This window comes from Oncorhynchus gorbuscha, linkage group LG04 (assembly GCF_021184085.1).
Source record: "Oncorhynchus gorbuscha isolate QuinsamMale2020 ecotype Even-year linkage group LG04, OgorEven_v1.0, whole genome shotgun sequence".
NCBI classification, from domain to species: Eukaryota; Metazoa; Chordata; class Actinopteri; order Salmoniformes; family Salmonidae; genus Oncorhynchus; species Oncorhynchus gorbuscha.
In genome coordinates, this window is record NC_060176.1 from 45,340,404 (window position 1) to 45,364,070 (window position 23,667).

The window sequence follows — 23,667 nt, forward strand, 5'->3', positions numbered from 1 at the left end:
GGTGATGTACTGGGCCATTCGCACTACCCTCTGTAGTGCCTTGCGGTCGGAGACCGAGCAGTTGCCATACCAGGCAGTGATACAACAAGTCAGGGTGCTCTTGATGGTGCAGCTGTAGAACCTTTTGAGGATCTGAGGACCCATGCCAAATCTTTTCAGTCTTCTGAGGGGGAATAGGTTTTGTCGTGCCCTCTTCACGACTGTCTTGCAGTGATTGGACCATGTTAGTTTGTTGGTGATGTGGACACCAAGGAACTTGAAGCTCTCAACCTGCTCCACTGCAGCCCTGTCGATGAGAATGGGGGCGTGCTCGGTCCTCTTTTTCCTGTAGTCCACAATCATCTCCTTTGTCTTAATCACGTTTAGTGAGAGGTTGTTGTCCTGACACCACACGGCCAGGTCTCTGACCTCCTCACCATAGGCTGTGTTTTCATTGTCAGTGATCAGGCAAACACTGTTGTGTCATCGGCAAACTTAATGATGGTGTTGGAGTCCTGCCTGGCCGTGCAGTCATGAGTGAACAGGGAGTACAGGAGGAGACTGAGCACTCACCCCTGAGGGGCACCTGTGTTGAGTATGAGCTTGGCAGATGTGTTGTTACCTACCCTTACCACCTGGGGGCGGCCCATCAGGAAGTCCAGGATCCAGTTGCAGAGGGAGGTGTTTATTCCCAGGGTCCTTAGCTTATTGATGAGCTTGGAGGACACTTTTGTGTTGAACGCTGAGCTGTAGTCAATGAATAACATTCTCACATAGGTGTTCCTTTTGTTCAAGTGGGAAAGGGCAGTGTGGAGTGCAATAGAGATGGCATCATCTGTGGATATTTTGGGGCGGTATGCAAATTGGAGTGGGTCTAGGGTTTCTGGGATATTGGTGTTGATGTGAACCATGACCAGCCTTTCAAAGCACCTCATGGCTAGAGATGTGAGTGCTACAGGTCGGTAGTCATTTAGGGGGGTTACCTTAGTGTTCTTGGGCACAGGCACTATGGTGGTCTGCTTAAAACATGTTGGCATTACAGATACGGACAGGGAGAGGTTGAAAATGTCAGTGAAGACACTTGCCAGTTGATCAGCGCATGCTAGCAGAATACGTCCTGGTCATCCGTCTGGCCCTGTGGCCTTGTGAATATTGACCTGTTTAAAGGTCTTACTCACATTGGCTGTGGAGAGCGTGATCACACAGTCTTCCAGAACAGCTGGTGCTCTCATGCATGTTTAAGTGTTATTTGCCTCGAAGTGAGCATAGAAGTAGTATAGCTCGTCTGGTAGGCTTGTGTCACTGGGCAGCTCTCGGCTGTGCTTCTCTTTGTTGTCTGTAATGGTTTGCAAGCCCTGCCACATCTGACGAGCGTCAGAGCTGGTGCAGTATGATTCGATCTTAGTCCTGTATTGACACTGTGAGGACGACGTTATCAATGCACTTATTGATGAAGCCAATGACTGATGTGGCGTATTCCTCAATGCCATCGGAGGAATACCAGAACATATTCCAGTCTGTGCTGGCAAAACAGTCCTGTAGCTTAGCATCTGCTTCAACTGACCACTTTTTTTATTGATCTAGTCACTGGTGCTTCCTGCTTTAATTTTTGCTTGTAAGCAGTAGTTAGGAGGATATAATTATGGTCAGATTTGCCAAATGGAGGGCGAGGGAGAGCTTTGTCTGTATCTCTGTGTGTGGAGTAAAGGTGGTCCACACACATAGTGTGGAAATATATATAAAACACAGCACAATCAAGTTTTTGATTGCAATGGGCCTTTAGGTACATGTAATGCGTTACTTGTAGCGCGTCACTACCCACCTCCGCTTGTTAGCTTTAAAAATGGTTAGTAGCTGTGACTGCTTGCTGACAGTGAATGCCGAGCTATTCAGAGGCTAAATACACTGCAAGCATAATTTTACCTGGTTCCTTTGAAGCAATTGTAATGACAGTCCACCACAACACACCAGTGTCTCCTGATTAGCAAGGGGTAGTCTGTGTTTAATTTCATTGCGTTTTAAAAAACACAGTTTGAGATCATTGTGAGTGGATTTTGCCTGTAGTTTGAGTGGTGAATTGGACTTTCTGGGAAAATGTTGTCCAAGATTGCAACAGTAACCAAGAGGGGCTTAGAGAAGGGTCAATTGGCATTACTGTAATTCTTTGAATGTAGGTGAAGCACTTGCTGCCCTTGTTAATCTACTTTGCTGCAATCCTGAATTCCAACCCCCCAGGCAGTCTCCCTGTGAAAAACCATATGACAAAGTAGCCAAAGGAATTTTAAATGGGTAATGTTATTTTCCTCACCTCTGCCTACTCTCCCATAGATAACCTCTTCTGTCTACTGTCTGACTTGACAGACACCACCATGCTGGCCGCCTGGTCGCTCCCCTGCTGCTTCACCATCCTGTTGGGCCTGTTAGATCTGTGCCGGGCCCAGTACGAACACCTAGGCTACCCACACGGCTATCCACAGGGCTACCCAGAGCCTGAGCAGGAGCAGTACAGTGCCCCGGAGCTGCCACCTGACACACCCAGGATACAGCTGCGTTTGGCAGGGGACAAGCGCAAGCACAACGAGGGGCGCGTGGAGGTTTTCTATGATGGCGAGTGGGGCACAGTCTGTGATGATGACTTCTCCATCCATTCTGCCCAGGTGGTGTGCAGGGAGTTGGGCTACCTGGAGGCTGTCTCCTGGTTTCCGTCCTCTAAATATGGGAAAGGAGAGGGTAAGATGTCCGTCATTGCACTTCAAACCTTTATATGTGTAAAGATAAGGGGAAATAATTGACTATTTTAAGGGATGTTTTTTTTATTTGCCAGGATTAACCAATTTTCCCGGTGAAACTTTTCAATAGGCCATTTGGATTTATGTTTATTCTGACATATTTCACTGACAGGCCGCCTTTTCCATGAATAAATGCTGGATGTTTTGGGTTACCGGCAGTGCTCTTTGTCTACGTTCTGACTCAACTTTTACCGAAATGAACAAGGCACATCTGTAGCTTAGATCGGTTACGGATAAGGTAGCCAGTGTACAATCTCAGCAGCATAATTGCTGTCAGTGTCCAGTCCACTTTTCCAAAGTCGCTTGGCTGTTTGACCACGCTAGCTACAATTGGTCAGGTGAAAGAGAGATTTATCCCTGCAGAGTTCTTTTTGATATGTCCACAGTGTGTTCAGAATCCTGATGTTTTTCAGGACGCATCTGGTTTGACAATGTCCAGTGCACTGGAAAAGAGAAGACCCTGGCACTGTGCACCTCCAACGGGATTGGTGTGTCCGACTGCAAGCACACAGAGGACGTAGGTGTGGTGTGCAGCGACAAAAGGATCCCCGGATTTAAATTCATCAACACCATGGCCAATAATGTGCAGGTAAACAATCTACCTTCTATAAAGCCTGCCTTAGTTAGACACAAAGGGGTGGTTTCCTAGACACAGATTAAGGCTAATCCTCGTCAGAAAAAGGACTAGGTTTAATCTGTGTTCAGGAAACGGCCCCATAGACACTTGACTTTGGTTGACGTTGTTGACTGACGTTTTTACACTGGGCCAGAACATTTGGTTCCTGACTGCTCCTCAGAGAAAGCCCTCACAGCTGGTTTTATTGAGCTGTTCTGTGCAGAGTGAAGACACACATTTTGACAGCATCTAAGTATTACGTACATGTGGCTTTCAAAAAAAGTGAATAGTCAAGCCAAAACTAAATTGTGAACCCAAAATGATGACTTTACAGTCATGTGCACTAGCTCACGTGAAGTTTTTCAAAGAAAGTGAGGCTACTGGTAACTAACTAAATAAGTAATCATAGGTGTTGCACTCACAACCGTCAGTGTAATCCTGCTGGGCTCTTAAAGGCTTCATTGCGCACCTCATGGAAGTATGTCCTACAAGCCTACAGCTAATTGCAGAGTGTTATCTTGCTGTTCTGCTCACTCTGCAGGCCCTCGAGTTCACATACCAATCTTATGAGGGGAGTGCAGACCAGAGCTCTCTGAGTTTCAGCTCAAACCATAAGTTTCCATTTTTAAAATGTCTCTGAAATCAAGTGATGACAGACAGCACTTTAGAGTAACAGCTGGATGCCTCAAGGTGATTCTGGGTTTTTTTGTACTTTGAAAAATATGCACATCCAACATCCAAATATTCACATCAGGTGCAGGACAGAAGAACAGATCAAAGAAATGCTCACTTGGTGATTTAATCAGAAGCAACAATAGCAGCTGCATAGTCTTAGCCTGGCCTACTATGTGCCCTGTCCCTCTGGCCAGGGTAAACGAAGCGGTAACATCAAATCAAATCAAATCAAATTTATTTATATAGCCCTTCGTACATCAGCTGATATCTCAAAGTGCTGTACAGAAACCCAGCCTAAAACCCCAAACGGCAAACAATGCAGGTGTAAAAGCACGGTGGCTAGGAAAAACTCCCTAGAAAGGCCAAAACCTAGGAAGAAACCTAGAGAGGAACCGGGCTATGTGGGGTGGCCAGTCCTCTTCTGGCTGTGCCGGGTAGAGATTATAACAGAACATGACCAAGATGTTCAAATGTTCATAAATGACCAGCATGGTCAAATAATAATAAGGCAGAACAGTTGAAACTGGAGCAGCAGCACAGTCAGGTGGACTGGGGACAGCAAGGAGCCATCATGTCAGGTAGTCCTGGGGCACGGTCCTAGGGCTCAGGTCCTACGAGAGAGAGAAAGAAAGAGAGAATTAGAGAGAGCATATGTGGGGTGGCCAGTCCTCTTCTGGCTGTGCCGGGTGGAGATTATAACAGAACGTGGCCAAGATGTTCAAATGTTCATAAATGACCAGCATGGTTGAATAATAGTAAGGCAGAACAGTTGAAACTGGAGCAGGAGCATGGCCAGGTGGACTGGGGACAGCAAGGAGTCCTCATGTCAGGTAGTCCTGGGACATGGTCCTAGGGCCCAGGCCAGTTGAAACTGGAGCAGCAGCATGGCCAGGTGGACTGGGGACAGCAAGGAGTCATCATGTCAGGTAGTCCTGGGGCATGTGTATTTATAGTCCATTTGTTTGTCAGAAAATGTGAATGGGATCAAATTTGGTTTATTTTCAAACTTGGGCTGACTAGGCTACCTAGACTTTTTCAATCCAAAATGATTCACTGGAATCAGTCAATAAACACAATAGCTGACATAGACTGTGAGATCATTTTGAATTAGGCTTACAGTTGCTTAGGGCCGGACTACACGATGCAAACCTACATAAATCAAGCTCAGCTGTGTGAGTTTTATTGTCTAATCATGTTGCTTTCTCTGTGTTTGTGTAGTAATATTAAGTTTGCTGCAGTTTGACAGGATTTTCATCCTCCCCAAGGCCAGGAGTTTTTCCAGGATTTTGTGACCTGATTAAAAAATCTGGTTCTATCATATCCCATATTAAACCTTCTTACAACAGATTAATCACGTCATACCGTATAAGGTTTTACCTGGTGAGGTTACCAGATAAGGAAGAACTACGGGCCCCAGATGTTTTTGTCCGCCACACCACTCTGGGACCTGTGAGGCCACCTCTGATAGAGATGATAATGATCCAGAGAGCAGTGCTGTAGAGGTCTAGACGTATAGACTCAGCCCTTTGTGATCTCTCCAGCTGTGATATTTACTGAGAGAATATCAGACTCAGCTTTTCCATTCACTAAGACGTGGGGCATGTGTGGCTAGCTCCACACAGAAGCTCTGTGAAACACAGCCAGGCTTAGGCAAAGCCCTCCACACAGATTCCAAATGTCATCCTATTCCCTATGTAGTGTATTATTTTTGACCAGGACTCATAGGGCTCTGTTCAAAAGTAGTGCACTGTGTTGGGAATAGGATGCCATTTGGGGTGCAGACACAGCCTTAATGGAGACTTTACCTTTTCATCTGGAAATGGTCAACTGGTGGTGACTCACAGCTGCAGGTTGAGGTTACACTGGGGTGCGTCCCAAATTGTACTTTGTAGTTAATAGGGTGCCATTTGGAACATACATTGTCTAATGTTAGCCATGAGGACAGACTAGTGTGGTTCTGTGGTGGGGGATAATGAGAGAGGTATGGGGATTCAAATTAGGGGCTTTGGCTGAGAACATTTCCGCCCACATTTTGGATTTTAGAGCAGTGTTCACCAACATTTTCTGAGTCAAGATCACTTTCCGATTAAAAATGCAAGCCGAGATCTACCGCTCAGATTTTTTTTAAACATGACTTAAAAAACGTAAACCTATGCCATGTTAACCTATTAAAAACAGTTCTGAAGCAATGAGGTTTTTTTCAGTACGTAGGCTATAGGCCCAATACATTATCACTGCATATTGGCTATGGTATAATTGCCCTGCCAATGTTGTTCTTCTCAGACCATTTTGTTATTATATTTTTAAAAAATGTAGGTATATGATCACACTGGTAATAGATAATTTGTTGTATTACTTGTGAGGCGCAATCATTTTTATTGTTTTATTTGACTGGACTGATGGCCTGCATCTGATGGTCAGTCTGAGAGGAGGGAGGGAAGGAGGGAGAGAGCAGCGATGAGGCTGCCTCTCACCCAACTCACCGTCCCTCCGCTCTCCCTCCCTTCGCTGAGAAAAGTCTTCCAGTTGATGGCGAAACTCAAGTCGCACTGCATTATTCTGCCTCATGCACCAATTCTTGTTGTTTCTCCTATGACCAGAGAAAGTTAAATATTCCTCGTGTTAAAAAAAAGACACAAGCTGCTAATAATTACACAAGCTTATCGAAATAATTTACTATACACCAGGCTGCATCACATCCGGCTGTGATGGAGTCCCATAGGGCGGCGCACAATTGGCCCAGCGTCGTCCTGCTTATACGTGTTTTAAAAAGTGTTGAAAGTGCTGAATAACAACGTCGACATGAATTACTCTTAAAAACAGCGGCTCTTTGCTGTATTCATTGGGTCCGTCTCTAGTCATGGTTTTAAACGTTTTGAAATCTCACAGTATTAACTTCACTGTGTGCTGGAGGAAACTGTGCCGACACGGTGATCTGAGCTATCTGATTGGCCAGCGGTAGGCCTATAGGTGCGCTTGATTTTCTCTTTGGGTCTGCCGGGTACGCAGAGTTCTACCTTCAGACACATCATATGGTTAAAAATGGGAACACTTCATCTTCCCTGTACTAGGGCTGCTGAATCAAGGGCAACTACTGCCAACAATGTGAAACAAATATAATAAAAACATGTAAAGGCTTTGTCGGTGGGGGTTTTACAGAAATGTTTGGTGATCGACTAGGAATGCCTTGGCGAGTGACCGGTTGGTGACCACTGGTTTAGAGACACTGTTGCTCTTTCATCGTGGGGCACATGCAATGTCTTAACGACAATAGCTGGCAAGTTAACCACAAAGAAACCACAAAGAAAATGTTTCAAGGAGTTAGTTAAGAGAGAGGTGAAACCGGAATCTTGTGCGCAGTGCCTTTGGGGCCCCAAAGCGAGATTGGGAGGCCTCCACCAAATCGCAGGCAAACCGTTTTAGTTTCCCCCTTTTGGCAGTGGATTGTTTTTTGTTGTGGTGCTCTGTTTTTTTCCAGGAATTCTAAACATTTTGTTTAAAAGCAACATTTCCGCAATTCTTCACATTTTGCAATGGGGCAGAGAAACATTTGAAGTTTTAAAACTAATTTCCTGCAATTCTACACATTTTGCCATGGGGAGGAGAGATTTTTTTTGCAGTTTTAAATCGAATTTCCTGCAGTTCTACACATTTTGACATTACTTATGCCATTTTCACATGATATCTGTGTGAGAGTTACTAATAAAATCCCATTGTTATGCAGGTGAATGAGGACCCAAAAGCGACTTAACAGAAACAGAGTTTATTCCAACGATTAATCCTGAATTCTTTCATTGGTAATGTCCAAACAGGAATAACTGAAATCCTCTAGTCAGTAGAGGGGGAGCAACAGGAGATGCGACCACAGACTGCAGGTCGCTTCGGGTTGGCGCAGGCCGTAGCTGATAGAGACACCTGCTCACACGCAGCATCTGAAGAAGGCAAAAACACGACAGGACGGAACAAGGACACAGTACAGCAAACAAGGATCCAACAAGGACAGAAGCGGAAACAGAGGGAGAAATAGGGACTCTAATCAGAGGGCAAAATAGGGGACAGGTGTGAAAGAGTAAACGAGGTAGTTAGGAGAATGAGGAACAGCTGGGAGCAGGAACGGAACGATAGAGAGAGAGAGGGAGAGAGATAGAGAGAGGGAAAGAACCTAATAAGACCAGCAGGGGGAAACGAATAGAAGAGAAAGCACAGGGACAAGACATGACAATCTATGACAAAACATGACAGTACCCCCCCACTCACCGAGCGCCTCCTGACGCACTCGAGGAGGAACCCTGGCAGCAATGGAGGAAATCATCGATCAACGAACGGTCCAGCACGTCCCGAGATGGAACCCAACTCCTCTCCTCAGGACCGTACCCCTCCCAATCCACTAAGTACTGGTGACCACGTCCCCGAGAACGCATGTCCATGATCTTCCGTACCCTGTAAATAGGTGCGCCCTCGACAAGGACGGGGGGGGAGGGAAGACGAACGGGGGCGCGAAGAAAAGGCTTGACACAGGAGACATGGAAGACTGGGTGGACGTGACGAAGATGTCGCGGAAGAAGAAGTCGCACTGCGACAGGATTAACAACCTGAGAAATACGGAACGGACCAATGAACCGCGGAGTCAACTTGCGAGAAGCTGTCGTAAGGGGAAGGTTACGAGTGGAAAGCCACACTCTCTGACCGCGACAATACCTAGGACTCTTAATCCTACGTTTATTGGCGGCTCTCACAGTCTGCGCCCTATAACGGCAAAGTGCAGACCTGACCCTCCTCCAGGTGCGCTCACAACGTTGGACAAAAGCCTGAGCGGAGGGAATGCTGGACTCGGCGAGCTGGGACGAGAACAGAGGAGGCTGGTACCCAAGACTACTCTGAAAAGGAGATAGCCCGGTAGCAGACGAAGGAAGCGAGTTGTGAGCGTATTCTGCCCAGGGGAGCTGTTCTGCCCAAGACGCAGGGTTTCGAAAAGAAAGACTGCGTAATATGCGACCAATCGTCTGATTGGCCCGTTCTGCTTGACCGTTAGACTGGGGATGAAAACCGGAAGAGAGACTGACGGAAGCACCAATCAAACGACAGAACTCCCTCCAGAACTGAGACGTGAATTGCGGACCTCTGTCCGAAACGGCGTCTAACGGGAGGCCATGAATTCTGAACACATTCTCAATGATGATTTGTGCCGTCTCCTTAGCGGAAGGAAGCTTAGCGAGAGGAATAAAATGAGCCGCCTTAGAGAACCTATCGACAACCGTTAGAATCACAGTCTTCCCCGCTGACGAAGGCAGACCGGTAATAAAGTCTAAGGCGATGTGAGACCATGGTCGAGAAGGAATGGGAAGCGGTCTGAGACGACCGGCAGGAGGAGAGTTACCTGACTTAGTCTGCGCGCAGTCCGAACAAGCAGCCACGAAACGGCGCGTGTCACGCTCCTGAGTAGGCCACCAAAACCGCTGGCGAATAGAAGCAAGCGTACCCCGAACGCCGGGGTGGCCAGCTAACTTGGCAGAGTGAGCTGAAGAACAGCCAGACGAGTAGAGACAGGAACGAAAAGAAGGTTACTAGGACAAGCGCGCGGCGACGCAGTGTGAGTGAGTGCTTGCTTTACCTGTCTCTCAATTCCCCAGACAGTCAACCCGACAACACGCCCTTCAGGGAGAATCCCCTCGGGGTCGGTAGAAGCTACAGAAGAACTGAAGAGACGGGATAAAGCATCATGCTTGGTGTTCTTAGTACCTGGACGATAAGAAATCACGAACTCGAAACGAGCGAAAAACAACGCCCAACGAGCTTGACGCGCATTGAGTCGTTTGGCAGAACGGATGTACTCAAGGTTCTTATGGTCAGTCCAAACGACAAAAGGAACGGTCGCCCCCTCCAACCACTGTCGCCATTCACCTAGGGCTAAGCGGATGGCGAGCAGTTCGCGGTTACCCACATCATATTTGCATTCCGACGGTGACAGGCGATGAGAAAAATACGCGCAAGGATGGACCTTATCGTCAGAATGGGAGCGCTGGGACAGAATGGCTCCCACGCCCACCTCTGAAGCGTCAACCTCGACAATGAATTGTTTAGTGACGTCAGGAGTAACAAGGATAGGAGCGGATCTAAAACGCTTCTTGAGGAGATCAAAAGCTCCCTGGGCGGAACCGGACCACTTAAAGCACGTCTTGACAGAAGTAAGGGCTGTGAGAGGGGCTGCCACTTGACCGAAATTACGAATGAAACGCCGATAGAAATTCGCGAAACCGAGAAAGCGCTGCAACTCGACACGTGACTTAGGGACGGGCCAATCGCTGACAGCATGGACCTTAGCGGGATCCATCTGAATGCCTTCAGCGGAAATAACAGAACCGAGAAATGTGACGGAGGAGACATGAAAGGCGCACTTCTCAGCCTTCACATAGAGACAATTCTCTAAAAGGCGCTGGAGTACACGTCGAACGTGCTGAACATGAATCTGGAGTGACGGTGAAAAAATCAGGATATCGTCAAGGTAAACGAAAACAAAGATGTTCAGGATGTCTCTCAGTACATCATTCACTAATGCCTGAAAGACAGCTGGAGCATTAGCGAGACCGAACGGCAGAACCCGGTATTCAAAATGCCCTAACGGAGTGTTAAACGCCGTTTTCCACTCGTCCCCCTCCCTGATGCGCACGAGATGGTAAGCGTTACGAAGGTCCAACTTAGTAAAGAACCTGGCTCCCTGCAGAATCTCGAAGGCTGACGACATAAGGGGAAGCGATTCTTAACCGTTATGTCATTCAGCCCTCGATAATCCACGCAGGGGCGCAGGGTACCGTCCTTCTTCTTAACAAAAAAAACCCCGCTCCGGCGGGAGAGGAAGAAGGCACAACGGTACCGGCATCGAGAGAAACAGACAGATAATCTTTGAGAGCCTTACGTTCGGGAGCCGACAGAGAGTATAGTCTACCCCGGGGGGGAGTGGTCCCCGGAAGGAGATCAATACAACAATCATACGACCGGTGAGGAGGAAGGGAGGTGGCTCTGGACCGACTGAAGACCGTGCGCAGATCATGATATTCCTCCGGCACTCCTGTCAAATCACCAGGTTCCTCCTGAGAAGAGGGGACAGAAGAAACAGGAGGGATAGCAGACATTAAACACTTCACATGACAAGAAACGTTCCAGGATAGGATAGAATTACTAGACCAATTAATAGAAGGATTATGACATAACAGCCAGGGATGACCCAAAACAACAGGTGTAAAAGGTGAACGAAAAATCAAAAAGGAAATGGTCTCACTGTGGTTACCAGATACTGTGAGGGTTAAAGGTAGTGTCTCACATATGATACTGGGGAGGAGACTACCATCCAAGGCGAACATGGGCGTGGGCTCCCCTAACTGTCTGAGAGGAATGTCATGTTTCCGAGCCCATGCTTTGTCCATAAAACAGCCCTCCGCCCCAGAGTCTATTAATGCACTGCAGGAAGCTGCCGAACCGGTCCAGCGTAGATGGACCGGCAAGGTAGTACAGGAACTTGACGGATAGGACAGAGTAGTAGCGCTTATCAGTAGCCCTCTGCTTACTGATGAGCTCTGGCCTTTAACTGGACATGAAATGACAAAATGACCAGCGGAACCGCAATAGAGACAGAGGCGGTTGGTGATTCTCCATTCCCTCTCCTTAGTCGAGATGCGAATACCCCCCAGCTGCATGGGCTCAACACCTGAGTCAGTGAGGAAAGATGGTAGTGTCGGGGAGAGGGGGGACACAGTTAACGCGAGCTCTCTTCCATGAGCTCGGTGACGAAGATCTACCCGTCGTTCTATGCGGATGGCGAGTTCAATCAAAGAATCCACGCTGGAAGGAACCTGTCATAGGTCATTTAAGATCACTTTATTTTAAGAATGTGAAATGTCAGAATAATAGTAGAGAGAATGATTTATTTCAGCTTGTATTTCTTTCATCACATTTCCAGTGGGTCAGAAGTTTACATACAGTCAATTAGTATTTGGTAGCATTGCCTTTAAATTGTTTAACTTGGGTCAAACGTTTTGGGTAGCCTTCCACAAGCTTCCCACAATAAGTTGGGTGAATTTTTCCTCTTGACAGAGCTGGTGTAACCTAGTCAGGTTTGTAGGCCTCCTTGCTCGCACATTCTTTTTCAGTTTTGCCCATACATTTTCTATGGAATTGAGGTCAGGGCTTTGTGATCTCTACTCCAATACCTTGACTTTGTTGTCCTTAAGCCATTTTGCCACAACTTTGGAAGTATGTTTGGGTTCATTGTCCATTTGGAAGACCCATTTGCGACCAAGCTTTAACTTCCTGACTGATGTCTTGAGATGTTGCTTCAATATATCCACAATTATCCGTCCTCATGATGCCATCTGTTTTGTGAAGTGCACCAGTCCCTCCTGCAGCAGAGCACCCTCACAACATGATGCTGCCATCCCCGTGCTTCACAGTTGGGATGGTATTCTTCGGCTTGCAAGCCTCCCCCTTTTCCTCCAAACATATCGATGTTCATTATGGCCAAACAGTTGTATTTTTGTTTCATCAGACCAGTGGACATTTCTCTAAAAAGTGTGATCTTTGTCCCCATGTGCAGTTGCAAACCGTAGTCTGAGCGGCCTTTCAGGTTATGTCGATATAGGACTCATTTTACTGTGGCTATAGATACTTTTGTACCTGTTTCCTCCAGCATCTTCACAAGGTCCTTTGCTGTTGTTCTGGGATTGATTTACACTTTTCGCACACAAAGTAAGTACATCTCTAGGCGACAGAACGCGTGTTCTTCCTGAGCGGTATAATGGCTGCGTGGTTCCATGGAGTTTATAATAGCGTACTATTATTTGTACAGATGAACGTGGTACCTTCAGGTGTTTGGAAATTGCTCCCAAGGATGAGCCAGACCTGTAGAGGTCTACAATTTTTTTCTGAGGTCTTGGCTGATTTCTTTAGATTTTCCCATGATGTCAAGCAAAGAGGCACTAAGTTTGAAGGTAGGCCTTGAAATACATCCACAGGTACCAATTGACTCAAATGATGTCAATTAGCCTATCAGATACTTATAAAACCATGACATAATTTTCTGGAATTTTCCAAGCTGTTTAAAGGCACAATCAACTTAGTGTACGTGGGGCGGCAGGGTAGCCTAGTGGTTACAGTGTTGGGCTAGTAACCGAAACGTTGCAAGTTCGAGTCCCCGAGCTGACAAGGTACAAATCTGTCGTTCTGCCCCTGAAATAAGTAAAGGTAAAAAAGAATGTGAACTTCTGACCCACTGGAATTGTGAAATATTCTATCTGTAAACAGTTGTTGGAAAAATGACTTGTGTCATGCAAAAAGTATCGATGTCTTAACCGACTTGCCAAAACTACAGTTTGTTAACAATACATTTGTGTAGTGGTTGAAAAACTAGTTTTAATGACTCCAACCTAAGTGTAGGTAAACTTCCAACTTGAAATGTAAGTATTGAATCTTCTTGAAATGTAATAAGCTGCAGACCATACTATTTACCGATAGTTTTAATCCCCCCAAAATTGTATCTGTCTATTTACCACTGCAAATGCTGGTTTACCACCACAGACTGCACTCAACCAGCTGTATAGGACCTTAAGCAAAGAATAAAATGCACACCCAGAGGTGGTGCTTCTCGTTGGCTGGTGATTTTAATGCAGGGAAACTGAAATCCGTTTTACCTAATTTTTACCAGCATGTCACCTGTTCAACTATAAGCGACAAAACTCTCATCTTTACTCCACACACAGAAACGCATACAAGGCTCTCCCTAGTCCTCCTTTTGTCAAATCTGACCATAACTCTATCCTCTTGATACCTACTTACAAGCTAAACTCAAAAAGGAAGTACCAGTTACGCGGTCAATACAGAAATGTTCCAATGAATCCCAGCCGCAAACTGCCCAGTGATGTGAGCCAACTAGACAAGCTAAATGCCTTCTAGGCTCGCTTCGAGGCAAGCATCACTGAACCATGCATGAGAGCAACAGCTGTTTCAGACGACTGTGTGATCTCGCTCTTCAAAGCTGATTGTCCGGTCCTCTGGCAGTCTCAATGGGTGTGCCACAGGGTTCAATTCTCGGGCTGACTCTTTTCTCTGTATATATCGATTATGTTGTTCTTGCTGCGGGCGATTCCCTGATCCACCTTGACGCAGACGACACCATTCTGTATACTTCTGGCCCTTCCTTAGACACTGTGCTATCTAACCTCCAAACAAGCTTCAATGCCATACAACACTCCTTCCGTGGCCTCCAACTGCTCTTAAACGCTAGTAAAACCAAATGCATGCTTTTCAACCGTTCGCTGCCTGCACCCGCACGCCCGACTAGCATCACCACCCTGGATGGTTCCGACCTAGAATATGTGGACATCTATAAGTACCAATGTGTCTGGCTAGACTGTAAACTCTCCTTCCAGACTCATATCAAACATCTCCAATCCAAAATCAAATCTAGAATCGGCTTTCTATTTCACAACAAAGCCTCCTTCACTCACGCCGCCAAACTTACCCTTGTAAAACTGACTATCCTACCGATCCTCGACTTCGGCGATGTCATCTACAAAATGGCTTCTAATACTCTACTCAGCAAACTGGATGCAGTTTATCACAGTGCCATCCGCTTTGTTACTAAAGCACCTTATACCACCCACCACTGCGACCTGTATGCTCTAGTCGGCTGGCCCTCGCTACATATTTGTCGCCAGACCCAAGTCCATGCTAGGTAAAGCTCCGCCTTATCTCAGTTCACTGGTCACGATGGCAACACCCACCCATAGCACGCGCTCCAGCAGGTGTATCTCACTGATCACCCCTAAAGCCAACATCTCATTCGGCCGCCTTTCCTTCCAGTTCTCTGCTGCCTGTGACTGGAACGAATTGCAAAAATCGTTGAAGTTGGAGACTTATCTCCCTCACCAACTTTAAACATCTGCTGCTAAGCGATCGCTGCAGCTGTACATAGTCCATCAGTAAATAGCCCACCCAATTTACCTACCTCATCCCCATACTGTTTTTATTTATTTACTTTTCTGCACTTTTTCACACCAGTATCTCTACCTGCACATGACCATCTGATCATTTATCACTCCAGTGTTAATCTGCTAAATTGTAATTATTCGCCTATTTCCTTATGCCTTTTCCACACAATGTATATAGACTCTTTAGAAAAATAGTTTTTCTTTTTTCTACTGTGTTATTGACTTGTTTATTGTTTACTCCATGTGTAACTCTGTGTTGCTGTCTGTTCACCTTGCTATGCTTCATCTTGGCCAGGTTGCAGTTGTAAATGAGAACTTGTGAAAGGTGAAATAAAACAAATGTGAGTAATGTCTTTAAACAGGATAACATTCACAAGGCAACAGGGCTAGATGGATTACCAGGATGCGTACTCAGAGCATGCGTTGACCAGCTGGAAAGTGTCTTCACTGACATTTTCCACCTCTGCCTGACCCAGTCTGTAATAGCTACATTTTCCAAGCAGACCACCATAGTCACTGTTCCAAAGAAAGCTAAGGTAACCTGTCTAAATTAGTTTCGCCCTGTAGCACTCACATCTGTAGCCATGAAATGCGTTTAAAGGCTGTTCATGGCTCACATCAACACCCAGACACCCTAGACCCACTCCAATTCGCATACCGCCCCAACAGATCCACAGATAATGCAATCTTTATTGCACTCCACATTGCCCTCTCCCACCTGGACAAGAGGAGCACCTATGTAAGAATGCTGTTATTTGACCACAGCTCAGCGTTCAACACCATAGTGCCCCCCAAGCTCATCACTAGATTCAGGACCCTGGGACTGAACACCTCCCTCTGCAACTGAATCCTGGGCTTCCTGATGGGTCCGATCCCAGATGGTGAGAGTAGGCAACAACACACCTGCCACGCTGACCCTCAACACGGGGGCCCGTTGGGTGCATGATTAGTCCCTTTTTGTACTCCCTGTTCACCCACGACTACATGGCCGCGCACGACTCCAACACCATCATTACGTTTGCTGATGACACGATGGTGGTAGGCCTGACGACTGAGACTGCCAGGACAACAACCTCTCTGCAAGACAAAGAAGCTTGTGACAAATAACATTTGATTTGATCCAGTGCTCCTCTGAGAAGTCACTGTTTGCTTTCCGTTAAGACTTAATAAATAGGAATTCATTTTCTGTTTCTTTTCCATTTATCATACACCATTTCCTTCAGCTATAGTCACAGATATATACTTTGGGGACAGTATATAAAGATTAGTGCCATAACAACTCCTGTCCTACTCCATAATCCTTAGGAATGTATCCTCTCACTGCCGTTCAGCTTTTACTGTAGATGATTTAGAGGTGAAGTTTGTGTTTGTGAGGATGTCTGACCTGTGATCAAGCACATGAACTACATTCTGCTCCAACCAGATTTAACATTGAACATTCCTCTATGTTTACGAAAGGTCATTCTTGGCTATGTACATTTCCTAGCTGGCTTACCATTGGGCTGCATTTATCAATGCAGACTTTATGTACACACCAATGTGTTCTGTTACATTAGCAATTTAGGAAACATTTGAGATGCATTCATTGCCTGCACTCTGCATCCGACATGGAACAAACAGGGTACTGTGGGCTACTAGAAGCTAGAATGAATACAGTCTGAAAGAAGTTTATTCTTGGTTGTTCAAATTTGTGGGCTCAATTGAACGTCAGCTATTGAAACATCCCCCGGAGAGGTGGTTGATTGAGGTTTATTGAAGGAAGTAATATATAGTAAAGTAAGGTGTGATGGTGGTTCATAAAGGAGTATTTTTGTTGTAGTTAGATGATTTATGTGGTAACATGCCTTGAAACAACCTTGTTCTACTTCAATGTATTTACTTCCATTTGTTTTTGCTCCTTTGGTTTGGAGGAATCTCCTACCATGCTGTGACATGAGCTGGGGCTGGGAAGCTGGGATGCTAGGTGGAGGCAGGGCTACTGTGGCAGACAGGTCAAATCTGTCCTAATGTTAATTGGGGTTGAATGCTATATTATTTATCTCTGTCTGTCTGTCTGTCTGTCTGTCTGTCTGTCTGTCTGTCTGTCTGTCTGTCTGTCTGTCTGTCTGTCTGTCTGTCTGTCTGTCTGTCTGTCTGTCTGTCTGTCTGTCTGTCTGTCTGTCTGTCTGTCTGTCTGTCTGTCTGTCTGTCTGTCTGTCTGTCTGTCTGTCTGTCTGTCTGTCTGTCTGTCTGTCTGTCTGTCTGTCTGTCTGTCTGTCTGTCTGTCTGTCTGTCTGTCTGTCTGTCTGTCTGTCTGTCTGTCTGTCTGTCTGTCTGTCTGTCTGTCTGTCTGTCTGTCTGTCTGTCTGTCTGTCTGTCTGTCTGTCTGTCTGTCTGTCTGTCTGTCTGTCTGTCTGTCTGTGTCTTTCTTTCTTCTCTCACGCACAGTGTATACAAAGTCTCTGTTTCTCCCAAAGCAATAGTTTCCGTCTTCCTTACCTCAGTTTTTCCCCTCAGGCTTAAGGTCAAACCATCCACTTTTTCCCCTGTAAACATCTGGCCTTGTCATCATAGTAGGGTTCTGTAAAGTGTAATGTCAAGCCTAATAGGAATGGCACCATGAACTTGACTAATGTGGGGTTGAAAAAAGTAATTTGACATTTGAAATTGAACAACTGAATTAACTTCTCACATAACTGATGGGTAGCTCTCTGGCCACGTAACAACAATGAAAAGTCTACACCCCAGTGCACTGCATTCCCACAATACAATTAAACTGAATAGGATGTTTAGTTGATCCTCTGAAATACACAGTCTTAAATGTAGCCCTTTGTCTCTTACAACTCATAGCTGTGGAAATCAAGATTCGTTTTTACAGTCAATGTGTGAGTTTGTGCCAGTGTGGCACAAACCATGAACTTCTGTGTCTAATTTATAAATGCCACACAGTAATAGTTAAGGACATTTTCTTCCAATTGAAGTAGTTTATCTATGATTTATCTCAGATTCAACTACAAATAATAATTGCCTTATATCTTTCGCCAAATAAGTCAAACTGTAGTTTTTCAGGATTTGTAACATCGGTTTCCACTTTGTCAACAAAGGCTCTTTTAATGTTTGCTAAGGAGCATGAACAAGTGAAACAGAGACGTGAGGTAAATTGCCTGCACTGCCACATCATAAACACTGTTTCTGGAAAGAACAAATCATCTATTTGTGTTGTGGCTCACAGAATAATCAGCACCCAACAGTGCTGCTCTGGTCAGCACAGCACATGTGATCTTGAAACAGATGCAGTAAGCCCAGGGAGGGGAAAACTTGATCCCAGGAAGTCACTTTAGCTCAATACTGTTGTGATGTTCTAGAGAAATGATTTGTTCTCTCACTTGGGAATGTCTATGTAACCCCGTTTCACAAGGATATTTTGTGATTTCTGTAAGAAGTCAATGGAGTTCAGGGTCTCTATTGGAACCATGTGCTGCAGGCTCCATTGCCATTGTTTTTGCTGGCATTAGCACTGTGTTTTGGTGGATGCTTGAGGTTACAGTCTGGCCTGAGATGATGAGAAGTAGGATAATTGAAGATTACACACTAAGTCACACCATTGTCTAATTGCTCCAAACGGACATCCTTGCCATAAAGAGAAATTGCGCCGCAGTACTGTGAGTGCAAGTGACACTTGAATCTGAATGTTTGCGTTCGTTTTCCCTCATGTTTCATTGGCATGTCTTATTGGTTTCAGTTGCATTTGAAATGCATATTTCAGTTCATTTCTCAAGGGCAACGGACATCATTGTGGATGTGTCATTTCAGAACTAATGCCCCAGGCTCACTTTCTAGTGTATGATTCCGGGAATGGACTGTTGTAGCCTACATAATAAACCCTCACAAATACTGCAATTGTCAGTGTTAGCCCTTGTGGGGATATTATTGCTCTCCGGTTGGAGCTTCTCACTGGGCACAGATGTCAATTCAATGTCTATTCCACGTTAGTTCAATGTAATTTCATTGAAGTGACGTGGAAACAACGTTGATTCAACCAGTGTGTGCAGAGTGGGTTGGCTGATTCTTCTGTCCTGTGGTCAATGCGTAAGATAGCTCTAAATCATTCTGACACCAGAAAATGAGTTGAAAGACTCAACTCATGGCAGTTACATTCTGTTCAAATCCAAGCCTGAAGGGTTAGAATGACACACTCAGTCTGGTCTCATTCCAAGGGACCTCATTGAACTTGTTTAGTTGATTGACATATTCTCTTCAACTACCAATGGTAGGCCTACAAATGCACTGCATTGATATCATGGAGCAGTCAGTAGCGAAAGAGAATCACAGCTCAATGAGCTTTCCTGAAAGATGATATTTGATTGACAAACTAAAAGTTGATGAGCCATTCTTTTCTCATTTACATTATAATTAATTGTCATTATGTTGCTACAGTGCCTTGCAAAAGTATTTATCCCCCTTGGCATTTTTTCTATTTTGTAGCATTACAACCTGCAATTTAAATGTTTTTGGGGGGATTTCATGTAATGTGCATACACAAAATAGTCCAAATTGGTGAAGTGAAATTTAAAAAATAACTTGTTTAAAAAAATTATTTAAAATGGAAAATTGGTGTGTGCAAATGTATTCACCCCCTTTGCTATGAAGACCCTAAATAAGATCTGGTGCAACCAATTACCTTCAGAAGTCACATAATTAGTTTTAAAAAAGTCCACCTGTGTGCAATCTAAGTGTCAGATGATCTGTCACATGATCTCAGTATATATGCACCTGTTCTGAAAGGCCCCAGAGTCGGCAACACCACTAAGCAAGCGGCACCACCAAGCAAGCGGCACCATGAAGACCAAGGAGCTCTCCAAACAGGTCAGGGACAAAGTTGTGGAGAAGTACAGATCAGGGTTGGGTTATAAAAAATTACCAGAAAGTTTGAACATCCCACAGAGCACCATTAAATCCATTATTATAAAATGTAAAGAATATGGCACCACAACAAACTTTCCAAGAGAGGCCCACCCACCAAAACTCACAGACCAGGCAAGGAGAGCATTTATCAGAGAGGCAACCAAGAGACCAAAGATAACCCTGAAGAAGTGGCAAAGCACCACAGCGGAGATTGGGGTATCTGTCCATAGGACCACTAAGTTGTACACTGCACAGAACTGAATTCTACGGAAGAGTGGCCAGAAAAAAGCTATTGCTTAAAGAACAAAATAAGCAAATACATTTGGTGTTCACCAAAAGGCATGTGGGAGACTCCCCAAACATATGGAAGTAGATACTCTGGTCACATGAGACAAAAATTTAGCTTTTTGGCCATCAAGGAAAACGTTATGTCTGGCGCAAACCCAACACCTCTCATCACCCAGAGAACACCATGTTTTTCATCGGCAGGGCCTGGGAAACTGGTCAGAATTGAATGAATGATAGATGGCTACATGCACAGAAATGCTTGAGGGAAACCTGTTTCAGTCCTCCAGAGATCTACAAAGTATTGGCTTTGGGGGCTGAATAGTTATGCACGCTCAAGTTTTATATATTTTTGTCTTATTTCTTGTTTGTTTTCAAATAAAACATATTTTGCATCTTCAAAGTGGTAGGCATGTTGTGTAAATGATACAATCCCCCCCCCCCCGAAAAAAAAATCAATTTGAATTCCAGGTTGTAAGGCAACAACATAGGACAAATGTGAAGGGGGGTGAAGACTTTCACAAGCCACTGTATATAGACATCATAGATGAACTAATTGATTCTGGATGATAGCAACAATGAGACAGCCAGAGAGAGGGGCCACTAGCTTCCTCTCCTTTGGTCCTTTCTCTACCTCCTCACAAAGACGTATCCCACTAGTGGCTTTTCCATCTGCTGCACCCTCCCCCTCCCCTGCTGCCAATTTCTGGAAACATAGAAACAAGCCACATATGTTCGAAGTATCGCACAGGCTGCTGTTTTTCTGCTGTGCTTTTCTACCACACCACCGCTGCAATCAACAGGCATTTATTTTCTAGACATTTGAATGAGGCACAGAGGAAAGTGCAGTCTTGAACTCTAAACAGGAAGTCAATCATTAAAGGCATTGGGTACCCAATAGCAAGGAGGGAAGGTGGAGGTTGGGTTGCCATGTGAGTTTCAGTTAGTGAAACAAGTTCACTCCTTTCTTTCACAGCAAAACACATGAAAGAGGAGGGGTATTCAGAATAATATTTTGATGACTGGCTTCTATGTAAGACTGTTAGGTTTAAGTACAGCTTGAGAGACTGCTTCATCCATATAGGTAAATCCTGTATGTTAGCGTTATTAGCCAGTGATAGTGTTTGTCTTGGCTGTTGGGAGGGAATTGTATTTTTATTCTATCATGCCTGTCAGAGCAGTTGTATCTTCGGTCTGTGTATTCATCTCTGTAATATGTTTTGGAGTCAGGTCATTTTATGATCGTTAAGTACTATACCTGTTCACTATTAATGTAAAGTTCTGGAGGAGGTGATAAGTCTGTTATCTGCGAGAATCCTGCTTGAAAGTCACTATGGGCCCTGGTTGAAAGCAACTGCACTACATGGGGAAATAGTGGGCCATTTGGGAGGCAACCTTGGTTGCTTTTAACCAGGGATAATCTAAAACAGACAAGGTCACGATCACCACAGTTTCCTCAATTATCATGTCGTCATGTCACAGGGTTGGAACCCCCCAGATAGTTTGACATCCTCAGCATGCTGCATCTCTTCGCTCCACTCACTGGTTAATCCAATCACTGCCGAGATCCCAGCAAATATCGGCTTTTCATTTATCTGACTTTCTTTTATATGCATGTCCAGTCCTTATATGTAACCTTACAATGAAGTATTTTAACATGTTCTTTTCAGGACAACCATGGCTACAAGTAGAATGTGAAACAATTTGAGATAAAGAGTTGCATTCATTTGTTTTATTGACAAATGTGAATTAAAAAAGCAAGAACCTGATCAAATGAATTTATATGAATGATGTAAGTACAGAAATAGTTTGCTCAGTGGGAAATTAATCTCCACGTAGTCAGTGACAACTTTGTGACAGCAACGATGTGAGCTTATTACAGTATTATAGACACTACAGTGGCGGTCGGGTGCTGTTTAAGATTAGGGAGGACATTTTTTTTATGAGCATGGCTTTTATATTAACATTGATAGGTTTAGATACTCAACCTTTCGCTATACCCACCATGAGGCTGCTACAACCTAGCCTACGAATGAAAGTTTGTGGACACCTGCTCGTCGAACATCTCATTCCAAAATCATGGGTATTAATATGGAGTTGGTCCCCCTTTGCTGCTATAACAGCTTCCAATCTTCTGGGAAGGCTTTCCACTAGATGTTGGAACATTTCTGCAGGGACTTGCTTCCATTCAGCCACTAGCATTAGTGAGGTCAGGCACTGATGTTAAGCGATTAGGCCTGCCTCGCAATAGGCATTCCAATTCATCCCAAAGGTGTTTGATGGGGTTGAGGTGTGGGCTCTCGTTGCTGTGCAGCAACGTACAGTTGTGCTAAGCTTCTAGCGTCATACCCAAGAAGACTCCAGGCTGTAATCGCTGCCAAACGGGCTTCAACAAAGTACTGAGTAAAGGGTCTAAATACTTATGTAAATGTGATATTTCAGTTTTTTATGTTTAATACATTTGCAAACATGTATTAATATGGGGTATCGTGTGTAGATTGATGATGGAAAAATATCTATGTAGTCCATTTTAGAATAAGGCTGTAACATAACAAAATGTGGAAAAAGTCAAGGAGTCAGAATACTTTCCAAATGCACTCTATGCTTAAATATGTATTGTATTCTACTGAGCCATTTACTTTATGCTCCTATTATTATGTTTTCTTATTTCTTATTGTTGTAGAATTGTTGAGAAAGGACCTGTAAGTAACCATTTCGTTGGACGGTGTTATACCATGTGTATCCTGTACATACAACTAATAAAACATGAAACTCGAAACTGTCCTGGGATTTCCTATGATCTTCTATGTAGAAGAACCCCTTACCGTTTAGCAATTATTGTGAACCTTTTTGAGCATCGTAGAGCAAAACATGTTACCTGTGTGTTCATGAGAGTCTTAGAGTTTCATAGATAGTAAAATAGTTTGTAGCTCAAAACATTCTACAGAGGTTTTTGTAAAAAGTCCTGGCCCCGGGCCCCTTCAGGATCCACCCTTGTCTCACAAACATCGCTTTAGCTCAGCCCCCATTAATAAAACAGACTAATGGTTGGTACTGTATCAATGGTTGCAGATGAAATTGAAAATAGACAAATCCAATGATACAACCCAAAAGTCTGAAGCTTAAACACACAATGTTTTAAAGGGGTTAGAAGTCCTAAACACACCAGGACTATGGTGGGACTGTTGGAGTTAATGTGGTCGTCTATGGAAAAAAACAGTCGAGGAAAGAGTAGACTGATCTTTTTCAGTTTCTCTGTGGTTTGGTGGCATCTGAACATTTCTGTGGAATGATGTCGATGACATTTCAGGAAAAACTTTCCATAGAGATGTAACTGGCCCTATGGGCCCTGGTCAAAAGTAGTACACTACATTGGGAATAGGGTTCCATTTGAGACACAAGCCAGTGGCTTTAGGTCTGAGAGGACAGGACCTGGGTTTGATTTGTGTCTCAGCCAGAC

At 44.7% G+C, this 23,667-nt stretch overlaps 1 protein-coding gene across 2 annotated transcripts in view; it reads left to right on the forward strand.

Moving 5' to 3' along the window:
• The window catches only part of loxl2b (lysyl oxidase-like 2b), a 76,290-nt gene that overhangs the window by 5,931 nt on the left and 46,692 nt on the right, over positions 1-23,667 (forward strand). Inside the window, exons 2-3 of one of the 2 annotated variants that reach the window (XM_046346905.1) lie at positions 2,308-2,709; positions 3,182-3,357. In XM_046346905.1, coding sequence (XP_046202861.1) covers positions 2,349-2,709; positions 3,182-3,357 — 537 coding nt within the window. In that variant the 5' untranslated portion in view covers positions 2,308-2,348. The remainder of the gene's footprint in view (positions 1-2,307; positions 2,710-3,181; positions 3,358-23,667) is intronic. The other variant, XM_046346906.1, reaches the window with a different exon arrangement.